The sequence below is a fragment of the Opisthocomus hoazin genome, chromosome 12, assembly GCF_030867145.1.
Source record: "Opisthocomus hoazin isolate bOpiHoa1 chromosome 12, bOpiHoa1.hap1, whole genome shotgun sequence".
In the NCBI taxonomy this organism is placed as follows: Eukaryota; Metazoa; Chordata; class Aves; order Opisthocomiformes; family Opisthocomidae; genus Opisthocomus; species Opisthocomus hoazin.
In genome coordinates this window covers 21604863-21632130 of record NC_134425.1, presented here as the reverse complement: position 1 = coordinate 21632130, position 27268 = coordinate 21604863, and the positions used below count along the sequence as shown (strand labels likewise).

The window sequence follows — 27268 nt, the reverse complement described above, 5'->3', positions numbered from 1 at the left end:
AAAAAAGAAAAATAGAAAACAAAGAATATTTGGCCTCACTTGATATCATTTTACATGAACTTTAGCTGTAACAGCCTCCTTTAATGTCCACCAATAAGCTTCTGCCATCAAAATCAATTAATTTGTCAAGTCTGTCCTCTATCTGTGAAAAAACGTGGTAAGATTACAGGTTTTAGATAGCTACTATCCCAGCTACGCTTCTTGTATCATGAAAAAGTAATCAGCCACTACTCTGCTGAACACTTGATTCTATATTCCCTAATCCACTCCTAGCCAGTGAAGTTTACGTATTTCATCGTGTCTCCCATGCTAGATAGTAATCAACATGGTACTCATCTTTTGCTGCCCCTGCAGTGTCATACTCCAATTTTTATCTTCTTCCTTCCTTGTGACAAACAAATGAAAAACAAAACCGCATTTCTTTACCTGCACTTCTGTACTGCACAGCTGGTTTCAGTTTTGAGTATGATATGCAAAAGAGACATGGAATAGCTTGTATTGATCTTGGCCCATTTCCTCGATGCTTGTGATTGCCTCTAGCTTATCAGGAATTAAGAAGCTGACCCAAACTTTCTGCATCTCACTCCAATGTACAGCTAAGCAGAATTATCCAACTCACCACCACTGTTCTCCTTGTGATCCTATCCTTGTTAAGGAAAAGCCCTTCACAATTTATTCCCTTACTACTTATTAAAATGATACCAACTCCAATCAGTGACAACAGGCTTTAGGAACCTGCCTACATTTTTATGGGGACAGAACTTGGTGATCGCATAGCACTTAGAAGGTAAGCAGTGCTTCTTGGCAAACGTGCTTGTCAGAATGACTCTGCCCACCTGGCTAAAGAATTACCCACTCATTTATACAGAAAAAAAAAATTAAGATTTGTCTATTTGGATGTAGAAACATTCAAAAATTTCTTCATCTTGACTTGTATTTTTGAGATACTGTAAGAACTGTATCTAATACTTTCCTTTTGCTCTTGCTGAAATCATCTTTCATTTCACTCCTGTTGAGGGAAGAGCAAGACGTTGCTTTCTGTGTCTTACTTCACAATACATGTGAAAGGGCCATGCAAGAAGACATGTTCAACACTCTCGTTTCCTCAGTGTATTTCAGCCCTTTTGCATTTAAGCAAAGAGTGATTTCAGAACCCAGAGAACTGGTAGAAAGCCACTATAGTTATATTTTAGGGTAACGCTCAGTATATCAGAAGTTTAATGTGGGCTTTGTAGCCCACATTTTCTTTACAGTCTAATTTGATTTTACTAATGTGAACACTTAGCACCAGAAACTGGTTAAAAGGAAGGTATAACAGACTTCAGTGTGTACAGAGACATAGACACACAGTAATCTTCACTTTGCTCCTGCTCTTGGAAAGTGGCCCTATTGGTCAGCTTTCATAAATTATGTTCTTTTTTTCAACCTTAATTTTGGGGTAGATCCCAGAACAGAATTAAAATTGTGGAGCTGACTGTTAACTGCAGCATATTAGCTCTGCACAATGCAGCATGCCATTTCTATATAAACAGTATCACATTCTGTTAATAACTTATCACAGCACTCAGATTTAGAGCAGGCACGGCAAAGACAAACTGGTGACAGTGCAGATTGTGAAAGATGCTAAAATTATTCTGAAGGACTATTGATGGTCAAAAGAATTTCCAATTTAAAAATCAATGTAGATATGACAGATCTTTTAAAGCACTACAAACGTCTTCTTGGAAGTGACTTATGAATTTACATTTTCTAACTGAAACCTTCCCTCTCCTAACTACTCTAGCATAGTATCTCTCAACCTGGATGAACAGGCAAATGGATTTACTTGGTTTATTTCCATGGCCACTAAAATTTTACCCATATATACAAAGCTTCTTAGCCGTCTGTAATATCAGAAGGCTGCTCACTGTCGGGAAGTCATTCACATAATATAAAATTTTATCCACATCATGCCTACAATTACTGTTCTGCCTTGCATTTAATCTTTCTTTACGGAAGAAGGAGCATGTCAGCAGCCTTCCTGTTGATCATTACAAACAAACAGATGCATCACGCCACCTTGTGACAGTACTTCAACAAGCACAGCCATGGCTCCCATGCAGGGATCTGCAAACTGCTGTCCATAGACCCTTAGGAGTGTAACCCATTTCCAAAATTGACGATGCAGGCGTAAGGAAAGCAGGCTCACATATACACTACGTAGAAGTCTTAGTATCTGAAAATATTAAAAAGGTCTGGTTTATTTCCATGGACAAATATATCAAAGTTCATAAGTGAGGGAGGTACTAGTAGACCATAGATTTTTCTAAGAATATCTATACTCTAGATACAAACACCAACAGTGATGTCCAACAGGTGCATGGCTTATGTTATAGTATGCTATGCCTACATCTGGAAAATATATCTGAAGCTATAAGAGTCACTTATAAGCCTCTGACGTGATTTTTCCCTTTTGAGGAAAGGGGGGTTTTAAAAAGTGATAACACACCATTTAATGTGATAACAGTTGTTGTGGTTTGGCCCCAATCAGCAACCAAGCATCATGCAGCCACTTGCCCACTCCTCCCCCCGCAGGAGATGGGGAGAAGAATCAGAAGAAAAAGGTAAAACTCATGGGTTGGGATAAAGACAGCTCAATAGGACAGCAAAGGAAGAGGAAAAAAACCAATAACACTAATAAGACAATATACAAAGCGTGTGAGGCACAATGCCATTGCTCACCGCTCGAAATTCGATGCCCAGGCTGTTCCCCAGCAATGAACCCTGTCCCCCAGCCAACTCCTCCACTTATATACTGAGCGTGACATCATATGGATCGAACATCCCTTTGGCTAGTTTGGGTCAGCTACCCCAGCTGTGTTCCCTCCCAGCCTCTTGTGAAAGTTAACTCTTGTGGTGGTACAGTCCACTCTCATTGGACCTCCTGGCGATCTCAGAACCAGCTGACATCGTGTTCTTGCCTGTACTGCAAGAGCAGCGAGCTGGGATGACTTGGCACTTTTCTTGTCTTTGTACAAGAACAGTGGGTTGGGCAGATCAGGCACTCCCTGGCTGCATTGGGAAATCCTGCTGCCTGGATTGTACCTGCCTGGTGAATGTCAGAACTACACTTTCTGGGAAGTGCTGGAATTGTACGGTTGCTGTCAAGATACCAGAATTGCCTCATACTGATTGTGGGCAGGATAGAAATTTACTGATGACCAAAGTCAGTCATCTCACTACCCTAAAAACAGCGGTACCAAGGGAGGCCCTGGGAGCTCTCTGGGTCTGCAGCGGGCTGCGCCCAGCACCTCCCTCCGAGTGGGACGCCTCTCAGAGCACTTCGAACTCTGAAGTTCGAGGTTACCTTGGATGAACTACAGGGATCCCTCACTCCTTGAGGCTTGACATTTGCTTGTTGAGGAAAACCACTTGAAGTATTTCACTGAACTCGAGGGGAATTTTAACAGGTACCTTTATCTATGCAGATTGTCTCTGTGTGTGTGTACATGTGCGAATCGACTCAAATTGTAATATCCTAGTGCTGTGATTGTAGTAGTGAATTCTTCTTAATCACTCTGTAAATGCTACGTTAACCAACGATTAATTACTGCTAAATTTCTATGATTTTCTCTCTCTCTCTCTAATGGTGAACACACCTTGAATTGTGACTAGACATACCCTTTAGACATAAACTGTTGTGGTGTGAGGCCAAGTCTGGATCCAGCCACACCTGGGCTGCTCTCTCAGAAGGAATTTAGAAAGCAAGGGGGTCTGTTCTGTACCTTGTGACTCAACAGGAGAGTCTCTCTTATGCCTTACATCCTTCTCCAATCTCTGTATAAACCATTCTACCTCAACCCTACTTCAATTTTGTATTCCATTCATTTGATAATAGAGTGAACCCTGCCTATGAACTTTGACAAATCACATTTTACATGTTCTTTTTAAAATAATTTCTTGCAAATACCTTTGATGGTGATTCTTTAAGTGACCTAACCACTCATTCGCGACAAATTGGCATAGTTGTCAGGATCCTGAATCAGGATTCATGACAACTCTATCCCAGCCGAAACCAGGACATTATCCACCTCTTATGCCATACCATCTACACCACGCCCAGATCTTACACTTTCAAATTAATCACCACCACTTTTGCTGCCTTGATACATAGAGACACAGATCACTCCCTTAGTCCATGCGCCATCCCTCTAAAACATTCATTGTGTTCATTTAATCCATGATTTTGGGCTCCATCTGTAATAACAGTCCTTCAGGGCAGCAGAGATGGTATTTGGTGTCAGATTGTTCCATGCTGTATCTGGAGCTTGCGGCTGGTGTATCTGGCACTGTCCATGCCCATGGTCTGTGGGTTGAAGATGTCGATCTCGAGAAAGCTGCTGGGCACCAGTTGCTGAAGCCAGTTCTAGTTTCATCACTGCTGCACTCTGCTTGGTTTCATTAAAGTTCATCCTTTATTAGTCTGGGTGATTCTTACTGTAGTACCATTGACACAGCATATAGCAACTGTAGGAGTGATGACACACAGTGGCAAAGTTATTTAACAAATAACATCAGACAATTTAATTTATTTGCTATTCTCACCCAAAATCAAATCCCCTTGAGATATACATTGGAATTCTCCATCCTTCCGCATTACCCACCAAGTGCACCCAGGTCCTTGAACAAAAGCTATCCTGTGGATGGGTTTGCCTTTGCCTGAAGCAGGACTAACCCAGACTGTCTTCCCTAACACTTTCTTCATGTGAGCTACAGGGACTTTATCCCTTGCTGCAGTATGTGGAAGTTTTGATTGTGCAGGGCCAGCTTGGTTGCTAGATCCCCTGGTGTTAACTAACCAGGTGGCTTTTGGTAAATGAATATCCCAATTTTTAAAGTCCCACCACCCATTGCTCTCAGTACAGTTTTTAACAATCTGTTGCATCGTTCGCTTTTACCGGAGGCTGGTGCATGATAGGGAATGTGATACACCCACTCAATGCCATGCTTTTTGGCCCAGGTGTCTATAAGATTGTTTTGGAAAAGAGTCCCACTGACTCAATTCTTTCTGGGTTGCCATGTCTTCATAGCACTTGCTTTTCAAGGCCGAGGATGGTGTTCCAGGTGGTGGCATGGGGCACAGGACAGGTCTGCAGCAACGTGGGTGGTTGCTTCCACCACTGTAAGCACATAGTGCTTGCCTTGGCAGGTTTGCGGGAGTGTGATATAATAAATCTGCCAGGCCTCTCCCTGTTTATATTTCAGCCATCATCCTCCACAACACAGAGACTTTACCCACTTGGCCTGCTTGATTGCAGCACGTGTTTCACATTCACAGACAGCCTGTGCAACAGTGTCCACAGTCAAGTCTACGCCTTGCTCACGAGCCCATCTACAGGTTGATTATCTCTGGTTCTGCTTCTTCCTCCTGTTCTGGTGATGGTCCTGGTTCACCGTCATCCCTTACTAAGCGAACTCATTTTTTTTGTGTATTTCTTTTTCTGTATAGGTGTAACTCATACCAGCACAGGTTGGTTTTCTGGTTCACCTGTGCTACCTGTCCGCAGGGTATGAGTAACCACCATACCTATTGTAGGGGTTAGAGTAAAAGCAGTATCTGTTACTTTGTTTTCCCTTTCTTCTCCCTGAGGGTCCTGCATAATATCAAGCAGTGTTTGGTAGATACTGCCCAGGACCCAGCACAATGCTGTAAGTTGTGCCTCTTTTGAAGAACCACAGCATTTTTCTTCAAACATTCTATCACTGTAGTTGTCATAAGTAAAGATCTAGACCACTGGAGGTGAGTAGTTTTCTAGATACCTGCACATATTCTCCCATGTACTGTGCCACCTGTGATCATACTCTCGCAGACCCTGGGTCATATTCCCACATTGCTTAATAACTTTCAACAATTTCAAGACCAGAAACACATTCAGGAGACACAGAAATAAGAACATGCTGGTTTGAACATTCCAAGGATATTCAAAATTCTCAAGAGTTATTGTAATTAGCCTGGAGGAGAAGGGGAAGATGAAGGAAGGTACGTCCTCAAGAAATTGGCTCTCGGAGGAGAAAAGGTAAAAAGTGTAATTATTAATAGTTTCCACTAGATGACTCCTGAAATATGATGACAGCATTACTGAATACAAATACAATACTGGTCTTTGTATCAATGATTTTATCATACTATAAGCCAGTGTTACACCGTACAGCAAAGTGGTAACCTTAATCCAGCTCCCACAGGTGATAAACAGCCCATAAATACTAGTGAACAGTGTATGCACTAAGTATTACATAACGCAACTCAGAACAAATGAAGCAACATTGTGACCAGCGACTATTAAACTAATATAATGAATGCTTACAAGAAACGTAACAAATTTGTTTTAACTAATTCTGGCCAGATCTGTTGTTATCTCAACCCTTTGAGCCCCACAATAGGCACCAAAAAGGACAGTTGTAGTTTAATCCCAGCTGGCAACCAAGTGCCACACAGCTGCTTGCCCACTCCTTGCTCCCCCCAGGGGGATAGGGAGGAGAAGCGGAACAAAAAGGTAAAACTTGTGGGTTGGGATAAAGACAGCTCAAAAGGACGAGAAAAAAACCCCAATAATAACAGAATATACGAAGAGCATGAGGCACAATGCCCTTGCTCAGCACCCAAAACCTGATGCCCAGCCCATTCCCGAGCAGCAATCCCTGTCCCCCAGCCAACTCCCCCAGTTATATACTGAGCATGACGTCATACGGTGTCAAATATCCCTTTGGCTAGTTTGGGTCAGCTACCCTGGCTGTGTACCCTCCTGGCCTCTTGTGAAAATTAACTCCATCCCAGCTGAAACCAGGACACAGTTCTTTAGAACTGCTACTGCTTTAGTAAGCAATTCAAGTAAAGCAGATGTATTTTTTTTCATAGAAAAAATATTACTACAAATCTGTAGTAGCAGCAGTTTTTAATTTACCAAAAACTGGCATCTATTAGCAACAGAACATACACAAAAAATATCTTTGTTTATACAAATAAAATTAGGTTCTGAATATTCACAAAGTAACTTAAAGCAACATTTTTCTTCACATTAATATTCAAAGTTAGTCAGATCAGTTGCGATATAAAAATCCTGCATAATATTCAGTCAAGCACCATGGAAGACAGTGCATTAAGATCTCTCATGAATGGATGATCAGCTAGTATTTGATCAATCTTCTGTCTTTGCTCATAATCAGGAAAAATTTTTATCAGGGCTTCTCTTAGCTGTACTGTTTCTGAAGTGGATCTCTGTGGCGGAATTGCTAGACACGCCTGTATGTCTGTTTCCAGTGGAAGCCACGTTGATGAATGGTCACCATGCACTCTGTTTTTAGGCTGTCCTCTGCTACTGGTTGGTTTGGAGACTGGCACGCACAAAGCTGTCTCAGAAGAATATTGCCCACTGCTCTGTAAAGCCTTTTGTGCTGACTGAAAATCTCTATGGAACAAAATAAAAATTCTGATTACATTAAGGTAAAGGAGATGCTAGCTGTCTCTGTACAAACACAGAAAAGAAAAATGTGTGTAACTCCCATACTTCACTGCTGCTCAGCTAGTTACTGCTTAGAATCAAATGATAAGCATATTTTTCCGAAGTGAAACAAAACAGTATATGTAACAGTTTTCAATTTGAATCTGGCACAACTAACAACACTAACTAACATTATCTAGAACTAGTTCCAATATGCCGTGAGTACTTGGCAGAATACAGCAACAGTCAAAGCTTATTTTATGGAACTATCAACATCAGTATTATTGAACTAAAATAATAAAAAGATACAATGAACACATGTGCACTGTCTCAGAACATGTGAAAATACCAAAGGGACTTCCAGATGCTCCAGAAGACTATTCCTCATCTACTATTGCTCTTGACAGCGAGATGTGCCACATTTAGATCAAGGGCTTATTTCTCCTCAGATGATATTCTTAATGGGGCAATGAAGTTTTACAGCAATTTCAGGATCTGAATATTCTTTCTTAATTATTGAGATTTCATTTCAGACTTTGAGAAGTTGTTGCTACTCTAAACTGCTAGCACTACAAAATTTAGGGCTAAGTTTACTTCAGAGGGCACCAGATAACACAGAAATGTGAACTGAAACTCAGGTTACAGTCCATTCTCCTACCACGAAGGGAAACAATACCTAAATTACAGAGCTCTATTTTAAAAGCATTTAGGTTGTGACAGCTCCCACTACTCAGCATTGGAAGGCTCTCAAATTGCTCAAAATCCTTCTAGTTTCTGGTCCTATTGCTGGTGCCATTTATGCTTTCTGCATCATTTAAATCAAGTAGAAGTCTCAAGGAACAAACAAAATTAACTCTTTACTCTGGCACCTTTTCTCTGTCTTAAAAAACCTCACCACACACCCCCAAAACCCAAAGCTTAGTTCCAGTTCCAAGTTTATAGATAGGAAACCATGCTTTTCTAGATCTTTCTCAAAAGACTGTCTTTCCATTTGTACAATCAGTCAGCTCTCGGAATACACTCTATTTTCACTTTATTTTTCTTGGACACAGGCAGCTAAAACAGTGTTCCAAATGACATTTCGTGTTTTATATCAGAGCTTGAATACTTTCTTTCTACTTTTCAGATTGGAGTTCTAGAATTGCACTTGCTTTTTTCATGTTGACATTACATGCTTATTTTCAAATCAGCCACTGACCTACTGGTATATACATGTCCCACTTTCCTCAATTGTTTCCAAAAGCTGAGATTCCTGCTTATTTTGTATTAATCCTTAAATTTAGCTTTTAGCCTTTTTTTATTGCTAATTTTATTTACCTCACTTGTTTCTAAAAGCTCTCTCAATACTCCTCACTATCATTAGCATTTACAATGACCAAGCTGGTGAAAAAAAGAGCAGAGAGCAGCTTATTTTCTTGTGCAAAAGAGCAAACCCATTCTCAAGTCTTGGCAGTTCATGCAAGGCAAATTCATACCTTGAATATATGCACATTTAAAAAGTACAATGATCTTAATGGAACAATATCTGTTTATTAATACTTAAAGTTACGAATCGAATACAAACGCATTTAGTAACAATGCCTCAAAAATGGTTTTATTAACAGTACCCTCAAGCGTCAAGTCAAATGGCTCTCCCATGACAAAGAATATGTGTAGAGTGTTTCTTTTGTAGCATTTGTTGTCCCACTATGAATAAGTGATCAACCAAGGACTTTTAAATAACATCATAAATAACAGGATACCAGGCTACCATGTACCCAAACCACTGGCAGCTTTGTGCCATGTTAACAGGTTGGACAATGTCTGTATGAAAGCCACCACAATCCAATCTGAGGAGGAAGTCACTGTCTTATTTATCTTAGTTCCGAGAGAGATCTTGATTAGATGCAAACATCACCAGCAGTTTCTGAACAGACTGAAGTAATAGGAAAAACATGTTTTTGTTAAGCTACTACAAGCGACAGTGTTCTTGCTGAATTTTACTGTACCTTTACTACATAGATCTAAAGAAGTGTTCAAGTGAGCTAGGAAAACAGTTTATTTCACATTTGAAATCGTAACTGTCTCAGAAGTGAAAACAATACTTGTACCTAGAACAGCCTTCACTTTGAAGGAAGTCATCTAATCTAGGTCCATTTCTTCCCAAAGGATCATCAGGAACCATAAATATGTCACCAGCAAATGTGTACTGCAGCAACCTGTGAGAGAGTTTTTTCAATATTATTTACTAACAATGTATTACACCCTCGCTGCCCTTCACTTTGTAGCATAGGACAAGTTGCCTTAGAGCAGACAATTCACACCACATCCGGAATCACTTAAACTTAACTAGTAGCCCATTTTAGATACAACCAGCATCCACTGTCAACATTATTTAATGGGAGCTTATATGAACTGTTCCCATTGTGTTGCGGAACACAATTTTTTTTTTATTTTTTTTTGACAGCAAGTGTTGGATGACTGCAAATTTTTGCAGAGAGACCAGGGTGAAATTTTCTACCTGATTAGAGAAGACTTTCTGATTGTTCAAACTCCCCTTCCTTGTAAGGGTCTTCAACCATGTAGATAAAATGCGTATGTTATCAGAAAGCCACACAAGTAGCAAACATAACATTAGCTGTTCACACTAAAGACGAAGCTCTTTTTCTGGAATCATTTGGGGACAGAGGGAAATCTGCATTAAAGGAAACCAGTTCAACTTAATTTATCTGTGAGGAGACAAACTGGTGTAGTGGAATTTCCCTAGAAGTAAAACTAATAGCAGATGTTAACACAAGCTCTTAAAAAACCACAGACTCAGAATGATGTGCTAAGTATTCTTACAAAAGTTCTGTAGAACAGAACCCAACTTGGATAGAATTCACTCAAGAAACAGCGTAAATACCTACATGATTAGCCAACATCAGTTCCATGTTCTCCCAGCTATGCTGTGAGAACCCAAGACAGTTTTCAATTATTTATTTCATTAGACCTACACAGACCCCAGTCACTGCAGTAGGTGACACCTCAGAAGGTGTCAGGGAGACTCTGGGAGATTAGTGGGAAATTTGGGCAATAGAAGACCACACCTTAACAGGAAAATGACACGATTTAACTGGAGGGAGGAAACCCAAATGAAATCAAAACCCCAAATGAACTAAAAAAAGAAACCAGTTGCACAGGAGAAATTAATTCACAGAGAATCCAAAGCTGAAGCAAGGATATTTGTCCAAAAGGACACTCAAAAACTGCAGTGAAATAGCTACAGCAATATGCTGCAAGTGTTCGCTATTTTGTTTAGCTATGCTGATTTGTACTCCGATCCCTTAAAAGTGACACTGTATGTCTGCATCAGCTATCACGTCTCCTTGAAGAAATGAAATGTAAAACAAGCAAGCCTGTGAGAACGGACCACAAAGCATATACTCTACGAGGATCTAACATCAAGCTTCAGAAGTGATATAGCTTAGCTGCTACATCACGCTCCTATTTACAATGAGCAACGAACTGATTAACATTACAGAATATATGAATAATAGGGACATTAGACTACTCAACACACCGTTACAAGGCCATGAATCCAAGTGGTGAAACACAGTACTTTGTTGGGCTCTACCAGAACTGCATGACAGATTAATTAAAAATAAAAAAATCTCACATGAAAGTAGAGTGCCTACAACTGTAAGGACAAACATCCTTTTAATCTTTCATAGAAATTGAGTAATTACCTTTTTTGAATAATTTCCCTCCAGGCAAGTGATTCTGTCACAAATTCTCTGAAGTTATCATTAGTCACAATAACACCTCCAGTTTTATCAGCAAGGTGTAATAAAAATCTGTAAAATTCATTTCAAAGACTGTTAAGATAGTCTGGTTTGCTGAAAATTGTCCAAAGATCTAGAAAACTAAACATTTCACCACCCAAGAGTAATCTATGTGCATGAAAACAGCACTTGATTACCAGGAAATTACTCTGTTTTGACCCACCATATAACTTTAAGTAACATTTTAGGTAGCATGCATTTATTTAGTGAAGCAGAGTCTTCACGATAGGCTTTCTTTCCCCCACAGAAACACCCCCACAAGAACCCCCCCCCCCCCCCCAATTCCATGAGATTATCAGATTCTGAAATATTTGTAGAGATAAATGATTTGCTTTACTAAAGAGTACAGTATTTTTTTACACATTCCAACAAAACTTACTCCATATACTTCTTTGCTTAGCATTAATGTTCGTGTTCTGCATGTTAGTTGTCTGCTCTGTTGACACTTGTTAACAAAAAGTGCTGCTACCATTTTGTTGCTAAATAAATTGTGACAAACAGTAACTACTCATTTATTAAGAAAATATTTGTTTTAAAAAAAGGGATTAAAACAAGCTTTTTGCCATTTGAAACTATTTTAGCAAGGAGATAATGGATGGTGTTTTTTTAAAGAAGTGTGCACACTTGACAGAAGTGCAAATATGTTAGCACAACACTCATTTGCACAGTAATCTCAACTGTAAATACTGCACCTACATAGCATTTTATGCGAAATACAGAGTGTAGATAACATATTAGTGTGTAAACAACTCCAACTTGGCTGCCTTCTGCATTTTTTTGCTACAACATTATTATTTAAGAGCTCAAAGTTGCTATATTTTAAGGAGGAGGACAAATTAAGTGCACTCTATATATCTTTCGTGTATCAAGTTCCGCAATCAGGTACATGACTGCACAATCTAACAAAAATAGGTATGCCCATGACAAAAACATGTCAATTTTTTAGTCAGAAAAATAAAGTATGAATGATTATTAGTAGGAAGGAAGAAACTGAAATCCAGCAAACTGTAGCTGGCTGCAATACACGATTTTGAAGCTGCAGACTGCTCATCCATGTTGAATTAGGAAAGCTGGGTGTGGGAAAAAAACTTAAGCAGCATGTGCTTTTTTTAACCATGTCTCAAGACTGGGAAAATTTGGCAATAGCAATGTACACACTAGGAAAGCCCCCCAGCACCCAGCAAAACCCCCTGAAGCTTACTGAAAGATGATCCCCACATTTTGAACTTTGGTGCTTAAAGTAACTTGGAAATTTCCTAGCCTACACATCATTACAAATACACATCTATGTTGGTATACCACAATGGCATCAAGAAAAAAAAAAGTGGAACAAAGTAGTACCAGATCAGATTTGTGCCAGTGCTCTGCAAACATAAGAGACAATTCAGGGGTAGACTGACATCAGGAAAGCATAAAAACATTACTAAAAGACTAAGTTCTTCCTCAACGCAAGTTATGACTTTTGAAACAGATTAACTTTTTTTGTTAAAATTACCATGAAAATTTGTCATTTTCCATGAATTTCCGAAAACAGTATGTACAACATTATTACAGAATTATGTATAAAAAAGTTTCTTAGGACAGTAAAATAATATAACAGATTTAGAGCTCAGTCTTAAGTTAGATGCATAGCGCTCTGTCTACACATGTTGAAGAGCTAGCTCACACCTCCGCTTATGAAGATTTAAGCTTTTACAACCCTTACTCAGATGTTCAAAAAGACTTTAAAACTATGTATATACCATACCTGTCGTCATGAGCAGCAATTCTTGCTCCTAAAACCATCCTTGCAGGGGTTAAAGACAATATTCCAACATCCTGGAGCTGTGTTAAGAAATCCTGCTCTGTTAAAACATGAAACATGTTCTTAAAAGCTTTCTTCTAAGCTATTTATAGATTTGACAATTAGTCAGAGATATGATTAGCAGAGAAGATAAGCTATTTTTGTACCTATTTATCTACAGAAATGATTTATTGATAGCTGAAGAGTTACTAATATTATAAAAATGGGGAGAAAGATGTTGAAACTAGAAATTAAAGAGCAAACAAAAAAAAAACCAAACAAAAAGGTCCCCCACTTATGGCACATCAGTCAGCCTAATCAGCATTTCAGATGTCTCACACTGTATGTGGAAACCCAATTACTCATGCTGAGCAGCCAGACTGCTCATGCTTAACATTTCACGAAGTATTCCTTCTCCATTCCTTCTGCACAGAAGTATCCAAAGAAATAGTTACAATTTAGTTTAATAAAGAAAACATTAGACTATTTCTCTCACCTGTAATGTAAGGATCACGTCTTGTTCTCCACTGTGGAACGAATACGGTAATATTTCTGTGGCCACGTTTCCAAAAGAAGTCAACAGCTATTGCAATTCCTCGGCAGGAGAAGAATTTCCTTAGACCATGACTAGGGTGAAAGAAACAGAAGGCAGATGAAGTTCACTAGAGTTTTACTACTATGAATACAAAGAAAATGGAACAAAACCTTGCAAAGCAAAGCTAGAAGTTACACATACAGTCTCACCAAAATAAAAGGTAGATGGGAGTTATAGCTTGGGAATCTTATAAATGGAAACAGATCTTCAGCAAAATAAGAGACTAGAAACATCACTTTGCAACTTTCTAGCTCAGTCTCAGTTTCACAGGCACCACAATAATTGAGTAATCAGGAGTGGGTTTAGCTTTAAAAAGAGGGCAACAGTGACTATTTCCAAACTCTATCGACTACAGATTAAAATGATCATAATCCAATATAGTGGTCATTGCATATACAGCCCCACTACAAAATAGAACACCTTCGGTTTAATTGGTTCCCAAGGACTACATCCGAGAAGTCCTCTGATACTCTAAGATACTAGGGACTCCTCTCACTTTATTTCAACAATCTGACCTACTGTTTCAAGCAAAATAATGAAATTTATTTGAAGAAAGATTTTCAAAACACTGTATTTCAGTGCTAATCTCCCCCCCCCTTAAAAATATATGATGTTCATTACCTATTTTTGCAACTCATTTAAGTGAGTTTCCAGAAAAATCAGCAACTGCCTAATATGAGTGATACAGAGACTGCAGTTGATAACCTTGTGAGGTCCCTCCCAATCTGAATTATCCCAATGATCCTATATGCCCATTAATACATTGCAGAAAGTCCTCCTTTAGCAATGAACTGTCTAACCAGATTCTTGGAACTGAGCTTCAGGAGAATAATGGGAGAATCTTAAAATAAAGCATAGAAGACAGAATCAAAAATACCTCTAGAATAAAATTCCTACAAAACACCTATTCGCACCTCACATAAGGTTAAATACAGTTTTCATTCAGAAACTCTCCCCTTGCATTTTCATAATTAGAGGCTACACTTAAGACAAAACAAACATTACTTAGAAAATACATTGATTCGGAACTGATTGCATGAACAGGTAAAGCATTTCTTGCACAGTAAAACACAGTCTATGTTTTAAGTTAGATGTTAAGTCACTACAAAGTGCTTCTCACAACAGTAAGTGACAAAGTGGTATTTGTATCTTAAACCAGTCTCCTAGTTAATGTGCAACTGTATATTATAAGCCTAATACTAAGCCTTATTAGTTATGAATGGAATCTTATCTTTAAACCCTTAGGTTTAACCTACCAGGAAATCTTCTGAACAGAGAGTTCTTTAAAGCACCTCCACGGAATATTTTACAGTGAAACTCAGCCTTTAGTAGTATTCATGTATCCTTTTCCAATTGTGTAAGCTTATTTTAAAATAAATGCATCAAAATATAAATCTATTAAGGTTCTCTGAATTTGGAAAGGAATGTTTTATGTAGAAGTGCAGAAAAATGAGTAAGCTACATTTGAACTATAGAAGGAAAAAATCTGACTTACAAACAGAGTTTCTGGAGAACAAAAAAATCCTACGCCACACTTCCCCTAATAAAAATAATTGTTCTTAATGTCAACAGCAGTCAAATAAAGGAAGGCAATTGTCACAGAAGAGTTACCCCTTGTAAATCTTCTAGGTCATAAACTTACATTGCAGTTATCCCCCCAGTGTAAGTCAGGTATCCTATTCAATAAACTGGAACACTCTGTTAAATACTTTCACTGTATTAATGGCTCTCAATTGGACTTGCAGAGGATGCAGAGGTCTCGATGTTCAGATTGCAAATCACGCCTTCTCTACTTGTTCATTCTCACGTTTTGCAGCTTTAAACCTCAACTGCTGCTCTGTAGCAACTTTAAAAAAGTACATGCAATAGAAGCAATATATTTAACTTTATCAAATAACGTGTAGAGTTAAGGTGAGCTCTTATATGAATAAATATGTCGCTGCTAGATAAACAGAAATATGAAACACTTTACTGGAGCTAGGTGAACATCTGATGGACACCAAATTACCACAGCAAGGTGGTCTTTTCAAGACATCCATCTCAAAGACTGCATCTGTTCCCCAACTGCCATTGTAAATACTGGCTTTGGCTCTCACAGTTCTTTGAAAAAAACTAAGACGACCCTACAAAGGTATTTCTTAAGTTAAAGAGATGATCACATGTAGCACAAAGCAGCAAACAGCAGGTTGCTTTCTGCGACATGTAACATTTTCCCTTTGGTTTTTTAACTAAATTAAGGAAAGTACATATCGTTATTTACAAACAATTCTAGCAAGATATAACACCATCTAATTATTCTTTCATTCTGAGCTTTTTCACATTTTAATAAAATTTGATTTAAAGTTACCTGACAACTAGCTGGCTCTTTCAGTCTGCCCTGAAATGCCTGTTTTCAGCACACAAAAAGGGGCAGTACTTAAAAATATTTGTTAGCAGCTAGAGTAAACTGTGCGCTTTCTCTCATTCAACAAGCACACTGAAAGTACAGCTAGCATTGATATATCACTGTGCCATGTTTACTAGGCTGCATGTGACGAGGAAAACTTCTTCAGCTTCTTGCAGTCTTCCAGACTGAAGACACAAGGCAAGTAGTGATTCAGAAGCTCCTTCAGCCTTAGTCCAGGCATGTGGGCAACACATTAATAGCCCCCCCAACCCCACATTATACTCAGGGGTCAAAAAAAATCATCAAAACATAGGCATGGAAGCAGACATCCATAACCTCAGGATACTGAGAAGCAAAACTGAAAACAATTCAAAGCAAAATTGAAAACGAATCTTCACTTTTTAAGATGTAAGAAAATAATGAGGCTTTATTTAGCCAGAAGGAAGCTGCAGAATACCTACACTAAAAAACGCCCAGGCCTCCCCGCATTAATTATTTAGTAGGACATTCAAATATCTCGATGGTTCTGCTATTTTGAGGCAATTCTCTGTCCCTCACTTTCCATAAGCAGAGTTTTCATTTGGTTGAGCAGCAGGTGGCAGATGTTACATGACCATATTTGGGGACTGCACGTCAATGGTACCCAGCTACTATGCTCTACTCTAATGTGGGGTGTGTGCACACCAGCTGGTGTGCAACACAATCCATTGGGGTGCATGAAGGAAATATTAGAACTTGAGAAACAATATGTAGTTGATAAGTATAGGTATATTGGGGGTGCATGTTCAAAGACTTCTTTTTTTACTGGTGGGGTGCTCATTCAAAAAAAGTTAGGACACCACTGCCTACAGTACTCTTGCAGCCATCAGAGAAAAGCAGATGTTTATTCACTATCTTTTAATTCATTGGTTTCAGATGTATTTGGTTATTATTGAAAAAGACACAAAATCCCATAGATGAAATATACAGATAAAAAAGTACCTCTATATAAGAAAAATAGACAAAGAGGATGTGGTATATTTGTTATTTTCTGTATGACCCCAACAATCTGCATTTCTCTTCCACTAATACATGTTTGGGAAATAATTTTAAAAAGTTCAAGGCAGCTTATGACTCAGTTTTAACTTGCAGTTTTACATCACTATTTTCTAAATAACAGAGTCTGAACAATGAGGAAACATTTGCTTTAGAAACAATTTGCTGTAACGAAACACTGTACTTGAATTAAAGCAGTGCAAGAGTTATGGATCAGGACAGACTTCCCTTTTAAAGTTAGCAAGACTATAAAATAGACAGAAAACATTAATCTATTAATTCAATTTATTCTCCAGTGATTGACCTGAAAAGTTCTGCTGTTGCCAGTCATAAGGGACTAGCTCCAGGCTCTTTAACCTGGGGAAATCAATTTATAAGGATGATCAGCACCTTCTTCAATTAATGATCACTTGCTAAGAAAGGTTACACGTTAAGAAATCCTCCAACTTTCCTTCTCATACACAGAAGTTACTTAGGTTTACTTCTGACGCCTCATCTGTATTGCAGAGACTGTCTGGACTAACCACAAACACTTCTATATTACTACGTCCTTGGGCCTTAAACTGCATTTGAAGTAAATCTTTAAAAATGTATGTTTTTTCTGAATAGGGAAAAATAGTGATCTAGAGGAACACGTGCAAATACATAAGAGGTCTGTCAAAAAAAACCAGGCAAAGTGGTATGTATGTTCACATGAATGAAGTTTAAAACATCAACCGAAATATTTCTGAATGAACGATACATCTAGGAATTTCAAGGTGTCATCTGGTAGTTTATGCAAGTTATCAGCAAATACCAAGGTATCAAAATTCAAATCATCAGGCTAGGAATGTACATAAAGGAAAGAAGTTAAGCTTGATTCCCCGATTTGCTAAAATAATATTAACAGTTCTACTAGCACTTCCCAAAAACAACAACAGAATTTATTATTTCTGTTCTCAAGCAAAACTCACACATATCACAGAGAAAAAGGGAGTTAGAAGTATTTACTATCTCTAACAATTGAGGAAGTTTTGCTATTCAATGAATTTTGGTGAAGTGGTGATGAGCTAAGGTAGATCTTTCATAACCATGAAAGAACAATATCTAAGGGCATCTTTAGCTCTGTGAAACTAGAAGCATACATTCGTTCCCCCCCCCCCTTAAAAGAACTGTGTGTACATCCAAGTGCAGATCTGTGTTTATATCGCCATTTCTGAGAAACTGTACCACCTGTCAAGTCTCTGAAACATAACATTCATTTTAGAACAGACTGACATTACTTTCTTATGGTATATTATACTAATTATTCCCCCCCAGAAAAATTTATTTTCTTCCCCTAAACAGCGTTTAAGCCCATTCTTCTGGGAAGCCTCTCTCATCTAATAGCTGGAAGTAGAAGACATATGATACATGTATCTTAACCAGTCAGATGTGGTTTTGTCAGCCTAGGAGCATCCTATGGAATCAATGGGATTACAGGTAGCACTCTGGCCTATTCAAGAACTAGTTACAACTAAATACAAGATAATATAGCTGATAGGAGGCTCTTCACGATTTCCAATCTCCAAGATTAAAATCCATATTTTAAAATAGTTTAAGTGTTTAAGAAACACTTAAATAGCTTCATCTTGTCTCATTTTGTCTGGGGATACAGATGATCTCTCTCAGAATTAATACTGTTTTGCTTAAAGTACTCCATTTTGGCTCTGGCAGCATGGTTTCAGAATGAAAATTAATTTCTATACTTGCAAGGGCTCATGCATGTTCAGCAGAAGAACTCTGAATGCACAAAAAAACCCCCTAAATAGCAAGTTTGCATAGTAAGTTTACGCTTACTTATTGTTACATTGACAAGTGCATCAGGAAAACAGTCAGTTTGTTCCTAACAGCCACCACTTCCTCATTAAGAAATATTGCGTTTGTCATTGCTCACTTTCATATTCCAAAACTACAACAAAGTCTCATAGCAAACACTGACAAAACCTTTTGACATGCGTGCTTGCCAGAACTACTTAGTATAAAAAGAACAAATCTAAGTCTTTCCCTGACTAGAGAACAGCAATCAATTCAAGGATAGTTGATGAGACAAATGTCAAAATGAACCAAGTGAAACACAAAATTTTAAAGAGATACAGGTTGTAACTGATTTTTGCTATTCTAGTTATAAACTTCAAAAAAGAAAATAAAATTGTAATTGGCAATGCCCTCCAAACTTGTAGACAACAGAAACATTGCAAAAAAAAAAAAAAGATATTTACACTAGTAGAAAATCTCTGCATCATTGTCAAATGAAAGGGATTTCTTGATCTTTTCACTATTAACCGTGCCGATTTCATAGGATTTGTTTGCATGGTGCCTTGTCAGCCAAGCTATTAAAGTTATCCAACAGCCTTATCGTTGTCTACTATCATTTGCATACATTCTTTCAGGTATCAGGAGGAATAGGAGATAAGGTATTTGCACACACACACAGCCCCCCATTCTGCAAGTTTTATGGAGAAAGGGAACATTTTTGTTGCATGCCTATATTTGCAAAAAGTAACAGGACCCAAGCACTAAGGTTTAACATTGTTAAAGGACAAATGTTACTACTGTGGAAGAACTAGCACTTTAAAGTTACAAGATGCTAAGAGCAAAAGTAAAACCAAAACACTTTTACACTTCAGTTGATGGTAACTCAACTTCCTTGTTAGGTGTTGTCCTGGGTTTGGCCAGGACAGGGTTAATTTTCACCGGACTCCAGGAAGGGGCACAGCCGGGGGTTGGGGGCTGACCCCACCTGGCCAAACAGAGCCCGGTATTCCATACCATGTGCCGTCACGCTGGGTTCCGGTGGGGGGGGGCGGTGCGGCGGGAAGGCACTCGCGGCTTGGGCGGGCGCAGCGCCGGTCCGGTTTCGGGAGAGCGGCTGTGTACGGTTCGTGGTTGTGTTTTCTCCTTATCTGTATCGTTGTTGTTCCTGTTTTCCCTCTGTTTGCTGTTCTGTTAAACTGCCCTTATCCCGACCCACCAGTTTTCTGCCTGTTTCTTTCCATTCTCCTCCGCACGCCGGCGGGGGGAGGGGCGGCCGCGTGGCGCTTTTGTTGCCGGCGGCAGCCGAAACCGAAACAGGTGTGTGCAAAGAAAATAAGTTTCATGCATGAAATTGCTTGCAACAGAACAGTGCTCACTGAAATTACTTCTGACTGAAGTGCTACATCGAGCTGGAGCACTGATAATTCAAAGTAGGTTGTTACTGAACAGCACAAACCAGGCTTCAAATTTGACCATTGCCTAGTAGGAAATGCTGTAGAATTTATTCACGTCTCATCTTGAAACACTTTGTCATCAAAAAGGATCTCATCTACTTCTAATGTATATCTAGTTTTAGTTTTCATTACCTATTCTGTTCAAGATTTTTTCAGATTATTTTAGTATTTGGGCTTCATAAATCTGAGCTACCTGTTTTTACAGGTTTGCAATTTCTACCGGAGCAGGAAAGCCAAGTCTTAAAAGGCTTTACAGAAAATATTTTCCAGAGTATTGGAATTACCACCCAGTTTTTAAGCCAAAATCAAAGATTCTCCTTATTCTGTTTTACCCAGTTACTGCATTTGTTCAACTTCAGACTATGTGAAACTAAATTCTACAAAAATTGTTTCATGATCGGACATCCCACAACCATGCTGTTCTAGCTGGATTTGTGTACTGAAGTGTCATATAGTGTACCTGCTAAACGCTTCTGCATTTCCTTCTATGCACAATATCTCAAAGAATAACAACTCCAAAAAAGTCAGTCAAAAATGACTGCTGTCACTAAACGGAGAATAAAAACTATCAAAATTGCTATGCACTGGAAATTAAAATGGCTACTGTCCATCTTACATAATTTTTCATTATCGAGCCTTACCATAACTTACCAATGCAGCCACTATCAGTAGCTGAAAATACCCCTTTGCTCTGTACATGGGCTGGTGCTCATCAAAAAGCTAGGTAGCAAAAACTTTACACATGCCACAGCAACCTCTTAATACCTATTTCATCTGAAAGTTCACTGAACTTTTAATAAAGACACAGCCAAAAAGAACAATACTTACGAAATTGCAACATTGCTTCCATCAATGATGATATGTTTTAAATGTGGTTTCCCAGGTTCATTTTTCAGCTCCAGCCTGTATGGCTTTTTCAGCGATTCCAAAAATCTTTGAACTCCAGTAACTGAAGGGTCAGGATGCCGTCTGTGTGGTCCCACTGTCTCTCTATCAGGATTTGAAGGATGTGTTTGTGAAGACAATACCTGGTCTGGGACAGGATTTTCAGAATTTGAGGTTTGGGAAAGGCGTTGGTTGAGAGATCTCACTTGAGAAGAGCTGCAGTGTCCTAATTGGTCCTCAAAACCAGGATGACTATTCTGTACAGTTGAGGCCCCTGCAGATTTTTGCCGAATTGCAGTTTTAGCTGAGATACACTGCACATCTGAGCTCCCTCTGGCTACAAAATCAACATCTTTTAGAGCTCCAGCTTGCACAGTGCTGAAAGTTACACCACCATCAGTTTCTACATCACTTGGCCTTGAACTGTGATTCTTACCAGAGCAAGAAGTGTCTCTTTGTTTACAGCATATAGCTGATTTTTTAGTGGAAGGAGAAGCAGGTTTGCATAGCAACGTATGCATTTTATCTTCCACATCAACTTGCACGCTTGCCGAATCTCTTACTTTGCGATATTCATTTTTTGTCTCCCTTGATGTATGACTGGATTTAAGTGGACTTTTATTGCTAGAAATGCCTTTATCTTCTAGCTTTTGTGAATTATTTGCATTACTTCCTAAAGGAAGATTGATAGTTCTAGGCTTCTGAGATGACTGTTCATGTTCTTTTTGAAATTTTAAATTTTCCTTTTCAATTTCTTCTAGCAATGTTAATGGTTCCACAGATTTTCCTAGGATACCAATAACTTTTTCTACAATATTTTGTGAATATCCCATTGTTCTGAAAAAGTTCACAAGAATCTTATATTCCATTTCCTCACTGATATCATCACCTTCTTTAAGGCAAGAACTCGGATCTTCAGATTCACTGCAGCTATCTGAAAGCAGATGAATAACTGCATCGCTGTCTGAAGGATTACTGTGTGAAGCAGATCTCTCTTCCTGATCATTTTCCAAAGAGAACTGCTTTTTAGGGAGTCTCTCCTCATCATTAGAGGATCTTCTTTTACATGACTGCCTTTCTTTTGGCACCACTGCCTCTAACAGAGGCACAACATTTATGGGAACAAAGCTTGTTTCAGGAGCATCAGAAAACACAGTGTTCATTTGCTTTGTAAGCTCAGTTACAGGTGTCCCAGCATTGTTTCTTTCTTCCTCACCACCTGCTCTTCCATCTCTGTTTGCAGTGATTACTTTGGAGGCTTTGTTCTGTAAAAGCTCTGTCACACTTTCAGAACTGGTAAGGTCTATGACATCGCTCTCCACTTCGCAACATTCAGTTTGTGTGAGAGCTAGAAGTTCTCTTTTTAGTGAGCTAGGCAAAATCAGTAAATCCATTGTATATTTATCTGCATGTGCTTCCACAAATTGTCTGAATTGCTTTTTAATCTCTGATTCATTATCACTTAATAAGCTCTCATTATTCTCAAAAAGCTTCACAAACTGCTGAACGTGACTTTGAGCCATAACAACAGCTTCTGCAACCCCCTTAATACTGAGCAATCCTATTTCCAGCACTGTTATATCAGCACAGGTATCCTGAATAAGGCTGTTGAGAAACAGGCTCTGTGCACCAACAAAGATGCAGTGCATGTCCTTTGGGTAGTATTCCTTTTCTTCTAGTTCAGGTTCACAGAGTCCCTTAATATACTCCTAGAAACAGAAAGAGACAGCAGAGTAAATATTTGTGAAAAGCTATTACATAAAATTAGTTTTGGTTAGGTCAGTAACAGAGAAGTACACCAGAAAATAAAGCCAACTTGGCATAAGAAATTTGAGAAAGTAAGTACTGTCAAGTAAACTGGATAACAGAGATAAAATACAGATATCTAAAATGATTTTTGGATAGAACTTGTAGAAGGCTAACTATCTTTTATATCCTACTGTTACTTATTCTATACTTACTACTAATAAATCAAGGACATTGATCCTGTGGCATGGCACAAGATAACTAGTAGCCACAGTAGTAACCATTAAAATATACCCTATGGAGGAAAAAAAAAAAAAAAAAAAGCTAAAAACAAAGAACAAAATCACTAGCTGGACTCTGATTCCCTTATTAACCAAATAAAACATATGTATTTTAAAACTAAACCGCCACAGCGTCTGCTTACAGTGGGTATGTAACACCAAAGAAAATCGCACTTAGAAAGCTGAACAGCAAACCAGCTTTCCACAAGAGGCTTCCAAACTCTGTATTTTTGAAAAAGCAAATGATACTGTCAAATGACTGAGAAAATTCCAGGCTACAGCTAGTTCTGTGTTCTAGAAGTTCAGGTTTTTAACAGATTAAAAAAAAAAAAAAACAGAACCACCAAACCCAAACAAAAAATGCTATTTCTTCTCTCAGGTAACACTATTCTTCCCTGAACTGTTTCTTTCTGTGCTTAAAATTCTGTCAGGTAATGAAACCAGTTTCTAAGCTGCAGCCATTGTACTTGCAGACTCCCAAGTATACCAAATTTTATTATCTACCTTTACTCTCAGAAATTAAACTTCTCTTTTAAATAGAACTGAAAACCAATACAAAGTAATGAATAACATAATACCACTTTCTATCATCTCTTGTGTTACACCACCACAGGCACCAAGGCAGGCTGCTTCAAGACTATATTAGCACAAACTGCTTCTGCAACAAAATCCACAGGATTACTTTTCATGCCTTAGTCATCACATGACTCCTTCTGGAGAGCAACAGGACAATAATATAATTAGAAAAAAAAGGAGATTAAAAATCTGGGATTTTTCTTTCTTAACATTTACCAAGCAGCACTATAGAATGAACACTTTGCATGTGACTGATGAATTAAATCACAAATTGCTGTCACAAAACCTTCTAAAGGGAGATAACAAAATGTGCAATTGTTCGTATTTACTAGTCAATAACCCCTCCAGATAGGGTCTGAGAACTGCTCTACATGTAAGTGAAGTCAAGTGTCCCATACCCTTTAAAGCATTTGGAGTAGGAAACATTATATACATTATTAGGAAAAGCAGCAATTAGAAAATGGAAGCCTCATGATATTTGCTTCAGGCTTTACTTTTCTGGAAAAGACAAAGTTGTACTGCAGCTGCTTAGCGCAGAAGTATAGCTGTTTATACTACCTGCAATGGTTTCTGATGTCTCTGAGCCCAAATATGCAAGCAAATTGGTTTAGAGCCAATTTCAAAGGCAAATAATTAAAAAAACCTCAACATTCATACTATGTTCCTCATAAATCTTACGCTCTACAGAGTTCAGGAATCAAGCCTTTGAAAGCAGACTGCCAAGTCTGTGAATTAAGTCACAAAATACACCCTAAGGACGCCCACTAATACACACGGGTATTGAACAGAACAAACACACACGCACCTGCCGAGATTTCAGCTGTGAAAGCTACCTGCAGCCCAGCTAGCGCTCGCACTCTGCTCTCACCCCACGGTTCCAGCAGCCGGAGCTGCCAGGCTCACTGCGGGCAAGACCGATTTCGGCGTTACTGCCGAGGCTCCCCCAAGGTTCATCGCCCAAGAGATTCAGCAAAGTGACCCTGCGCAACTGCTGCCGCAGCCGGAGACCGCCCAGCCGCGCCGGCTCTCGCTCGCAGCGCGCTCGGTGCCCGCCCGAGCGGCCGGCTCCGCGGCAGCCCCAGCAGCGGCCCGGTGCCGGTGCCCGCGCTCCACGGAGACGCCGGCCCCGCCCGGCTGCCAGAGAGAGCTCTGCCGATCAGCCACCGCACGCCACGGGGCGAGCCAGGCCCGTGAAGCGACTGTGAAACACGGCAACACCCAACCGGCTCCGGGAGGAAAAAGGAGAGCGAGGCAGACAAACAAAGCCCGGCCCCTCCCCCCGGGCGCCGGCAGCCCTGGGGCTGCGGCAGCGGCGCCGAGACCGCAACGCGCTCGGCCTCACCGCGAACTTTGCACTGCTCAGCCGAACGGCCGCTCCCCGCCCGCGTCAACGCCACCGGAGACACCCTGGCACCCGGAACGCGCCTGTTTGCCCAGGCGGGACCGCTCCTGTTTGCTCGCCAAGCGCCGGCCTTCCCCCCACCCTTTCTTCGTCCCACCCGCACGCAGCGGCCCCGAGCGAGAGGGGCCTTCCCCCACGCAAACGCGGCCCCGCTTCCCGACCGGGCCCCCCCCCCACCCCGTACCTTGGCGCTGCGCACGGCCTTCCCGCCGCCTGCCAGTTGCACCCAGATCCGGACGGCGGCGGGCGGCGGGCCCGGCGGCGGGATGGCGGACCGCCAGTCCCCCTGCGCCCTCAGCACGGCCAGCCGCACCTCGAACAAGCCCTCGATGCGGCCCCGGCTCCCCTCCAGGAGGCGGCTCTTCTCCGCCGGGACGGTGAACTCGTCCACCCCCGGCTCGGAGCCGCGGGCTGCCCAGCGAGCCGCCATCAGCGCCGGCCGCGCCGCCCCGCGCTCCGGCCTCCCATCCCGCCGGGCCCCAGGACAACAACACGGGGAATCCCCGAACTCCCTCCGCACAGCCCGTCGACGTCATCGGCCCGCGACAACAGCGCTGCCACCCCGCGCCAGGAAGCATTGAGCGCCCCTCCACCCCCGCGGCGCCATCTTTAGCGAGGGCGGCGGAAGCGCCCCTCCCTCGGCGGGCTGGGCAGCTGGTGGCCGACCCCGGGGCGGTGCTGGAGGCCGGGCCGCCCGCCTGCTGCTTGTCCTTCGGCTCGCGTCTCCCGCTGCAGGCCGGCGGGCGCCGGCTGTCGTGCCCCCGGTGGCCCCGGGGAGGTGGTGGCTCCTCTCCTCACAGCCCGCCGCGCCCCGTCCTGGCAGAACGGTCTCTCCGCGCCTCGCAGGCGGGGCGAGAGGCTCCGGCTCACCCGCGCAGGCAGGAAACCCTCCTGTTTTACCATCTCCCAGCCCACATGTTTGGTTTTGCGATACTGTGGGCACAGCCATGTTCTCGTATCGTCGCCCTGGATTTCATTTAAAAAGAAATGTAAGTTTCATCCACCGTGGTTGCAGGGGACTGAAGTGTAGCCCCCATCCCCAGATCCTTAGCTCTGGTAGCTTGGAAAACAGAGGGCACATTTTTACTTACAAAAGTTTTAAAATGAGACGTGAACGATAAGATTAGATCTTAAAAAGTAGCTCTGGGGCTTCAATAGACTTTTGAATGCCTGGAGTTGACAGTACTGACCAGCTGTCGTACAAAGGAGTGAATAGCTTCGTTTCTTTCATCTCTTCCCATCCCAGACGCAGGTAGATACCTTCACAGTTCCTCCTAGGCTGTCTGATTCCCACTTGTTTTGTCCGTCTCTTTAGGGTCACTGCGAACTTGGTTTAGCTGTTCATTAAATACAGCCTCCAAAGGGAAGATTATTATTTTATGGTTGTGTATCTAAATGAACATGTTTTGTTTTAATCTACTTGTATGCTACACCAGGAAAGGATTAATATAAAAATATAAAATATCATTTTTTTAAAGGCATTTTTATCCCTGTTTAGAAACTTTTTAACCAAATGAAAGTTTGCGGTTCTTAGCACATTGGAAAATCAGGCTAAATGCTTACAATCAGGTATAGCTATATACGTTTTCCTATCTGAATTTGAAGTGTTATATTTTTGAGTCCAATATAATTTTTGCTGTGGCATGGTAAGATGGAAAAATTTACATCTGTGTACACACACTGCGTTTATACACATACATGCATTTGAAACAGGGTAGGGTTTTTACGATGAGCGTCATATTCGAGAAAGATGCTGTACTTCCCTGAAGATACAGTTGTTCTGTTTTTGTTGTTTAGACATTTGCTTTCCCATCAAATTATTCTACAAGATTAATTTGTAAGAATGTAATCTAACATTTAGGTAGGCAATTTCTTGAGGTGATTGGTGCCATCAACTGTTAAAATGTAGTCACTGCAGCCATTGTTGCATCGTAGTCATTAATTACAAATGAAGTTGTAAGCAAGGAACTTCATAACAAAAATGAAATTACCAGCATTTTGGGATACAAAATATCATTAAAAAACTGAATGAAGATTCTTTTATTTCTGTCTACCATGCAACACATCC

The 27268-nt window shown here is 40.4% G+C and overlaps 1 protein-coding gene across 1 annotated transcript; it reads right to left on the bottom strand.

Annotated features, from left to right (window-relative positions):
* Nucleotides 1-1926: 1926 nt before the first annotated feature.
* Nucleotides 1927-25787, bottom strand: N4BP1 (NEDD4 binding protein 1). Its single transcript, XM_075433620.1, has 7 exons — nt 25385-25787; nt 21139-22904; nt 13561-13691; nt 13029-13125; nt 11186-11293; nt 9569-9676; nt 1927-7445 (listed from the first exon to the last, which is right to left on the bottom strand). Exons 1-7 carry the CDS (start codon nt 25628-25630, stop codon nt 7109-7111), a joined length of 2793 nt encoding a protein of 930 aa, XP_075289735.1. The 5' UTR covers nt 25631-25787; the 3' UTR covers nt 1927-7108.
* Nucleotides 25788-27268: the final 1481 nt, after the last annotated feature.

Excerpts from the sequence above, each read along its gene's own strand:
- N4BP1 (XM_075433620.1), bottom strand. The coding sequence starts at position 25,630 with ATGGCGGCTCGCTGGGCAGCCCGCGGCTCCGAGCCGGGGGTGGACGAG. Across the intron at positions 13,126-13,560 it reads ACGTGATCCTTACATTACAG|AGCAGGATTTCTTAACACAG; the intron begins GTGAGAGAAATA and ends ATGTTTTAACAG. Across the intron at positions 7,446-9,568 it reads CAAAGTGAAGGCTGTTCTAG|AGATTTTCAGTCAGCACAAA; the intron begins GTACAAGTATTG and ends TTTGTTCCATAG.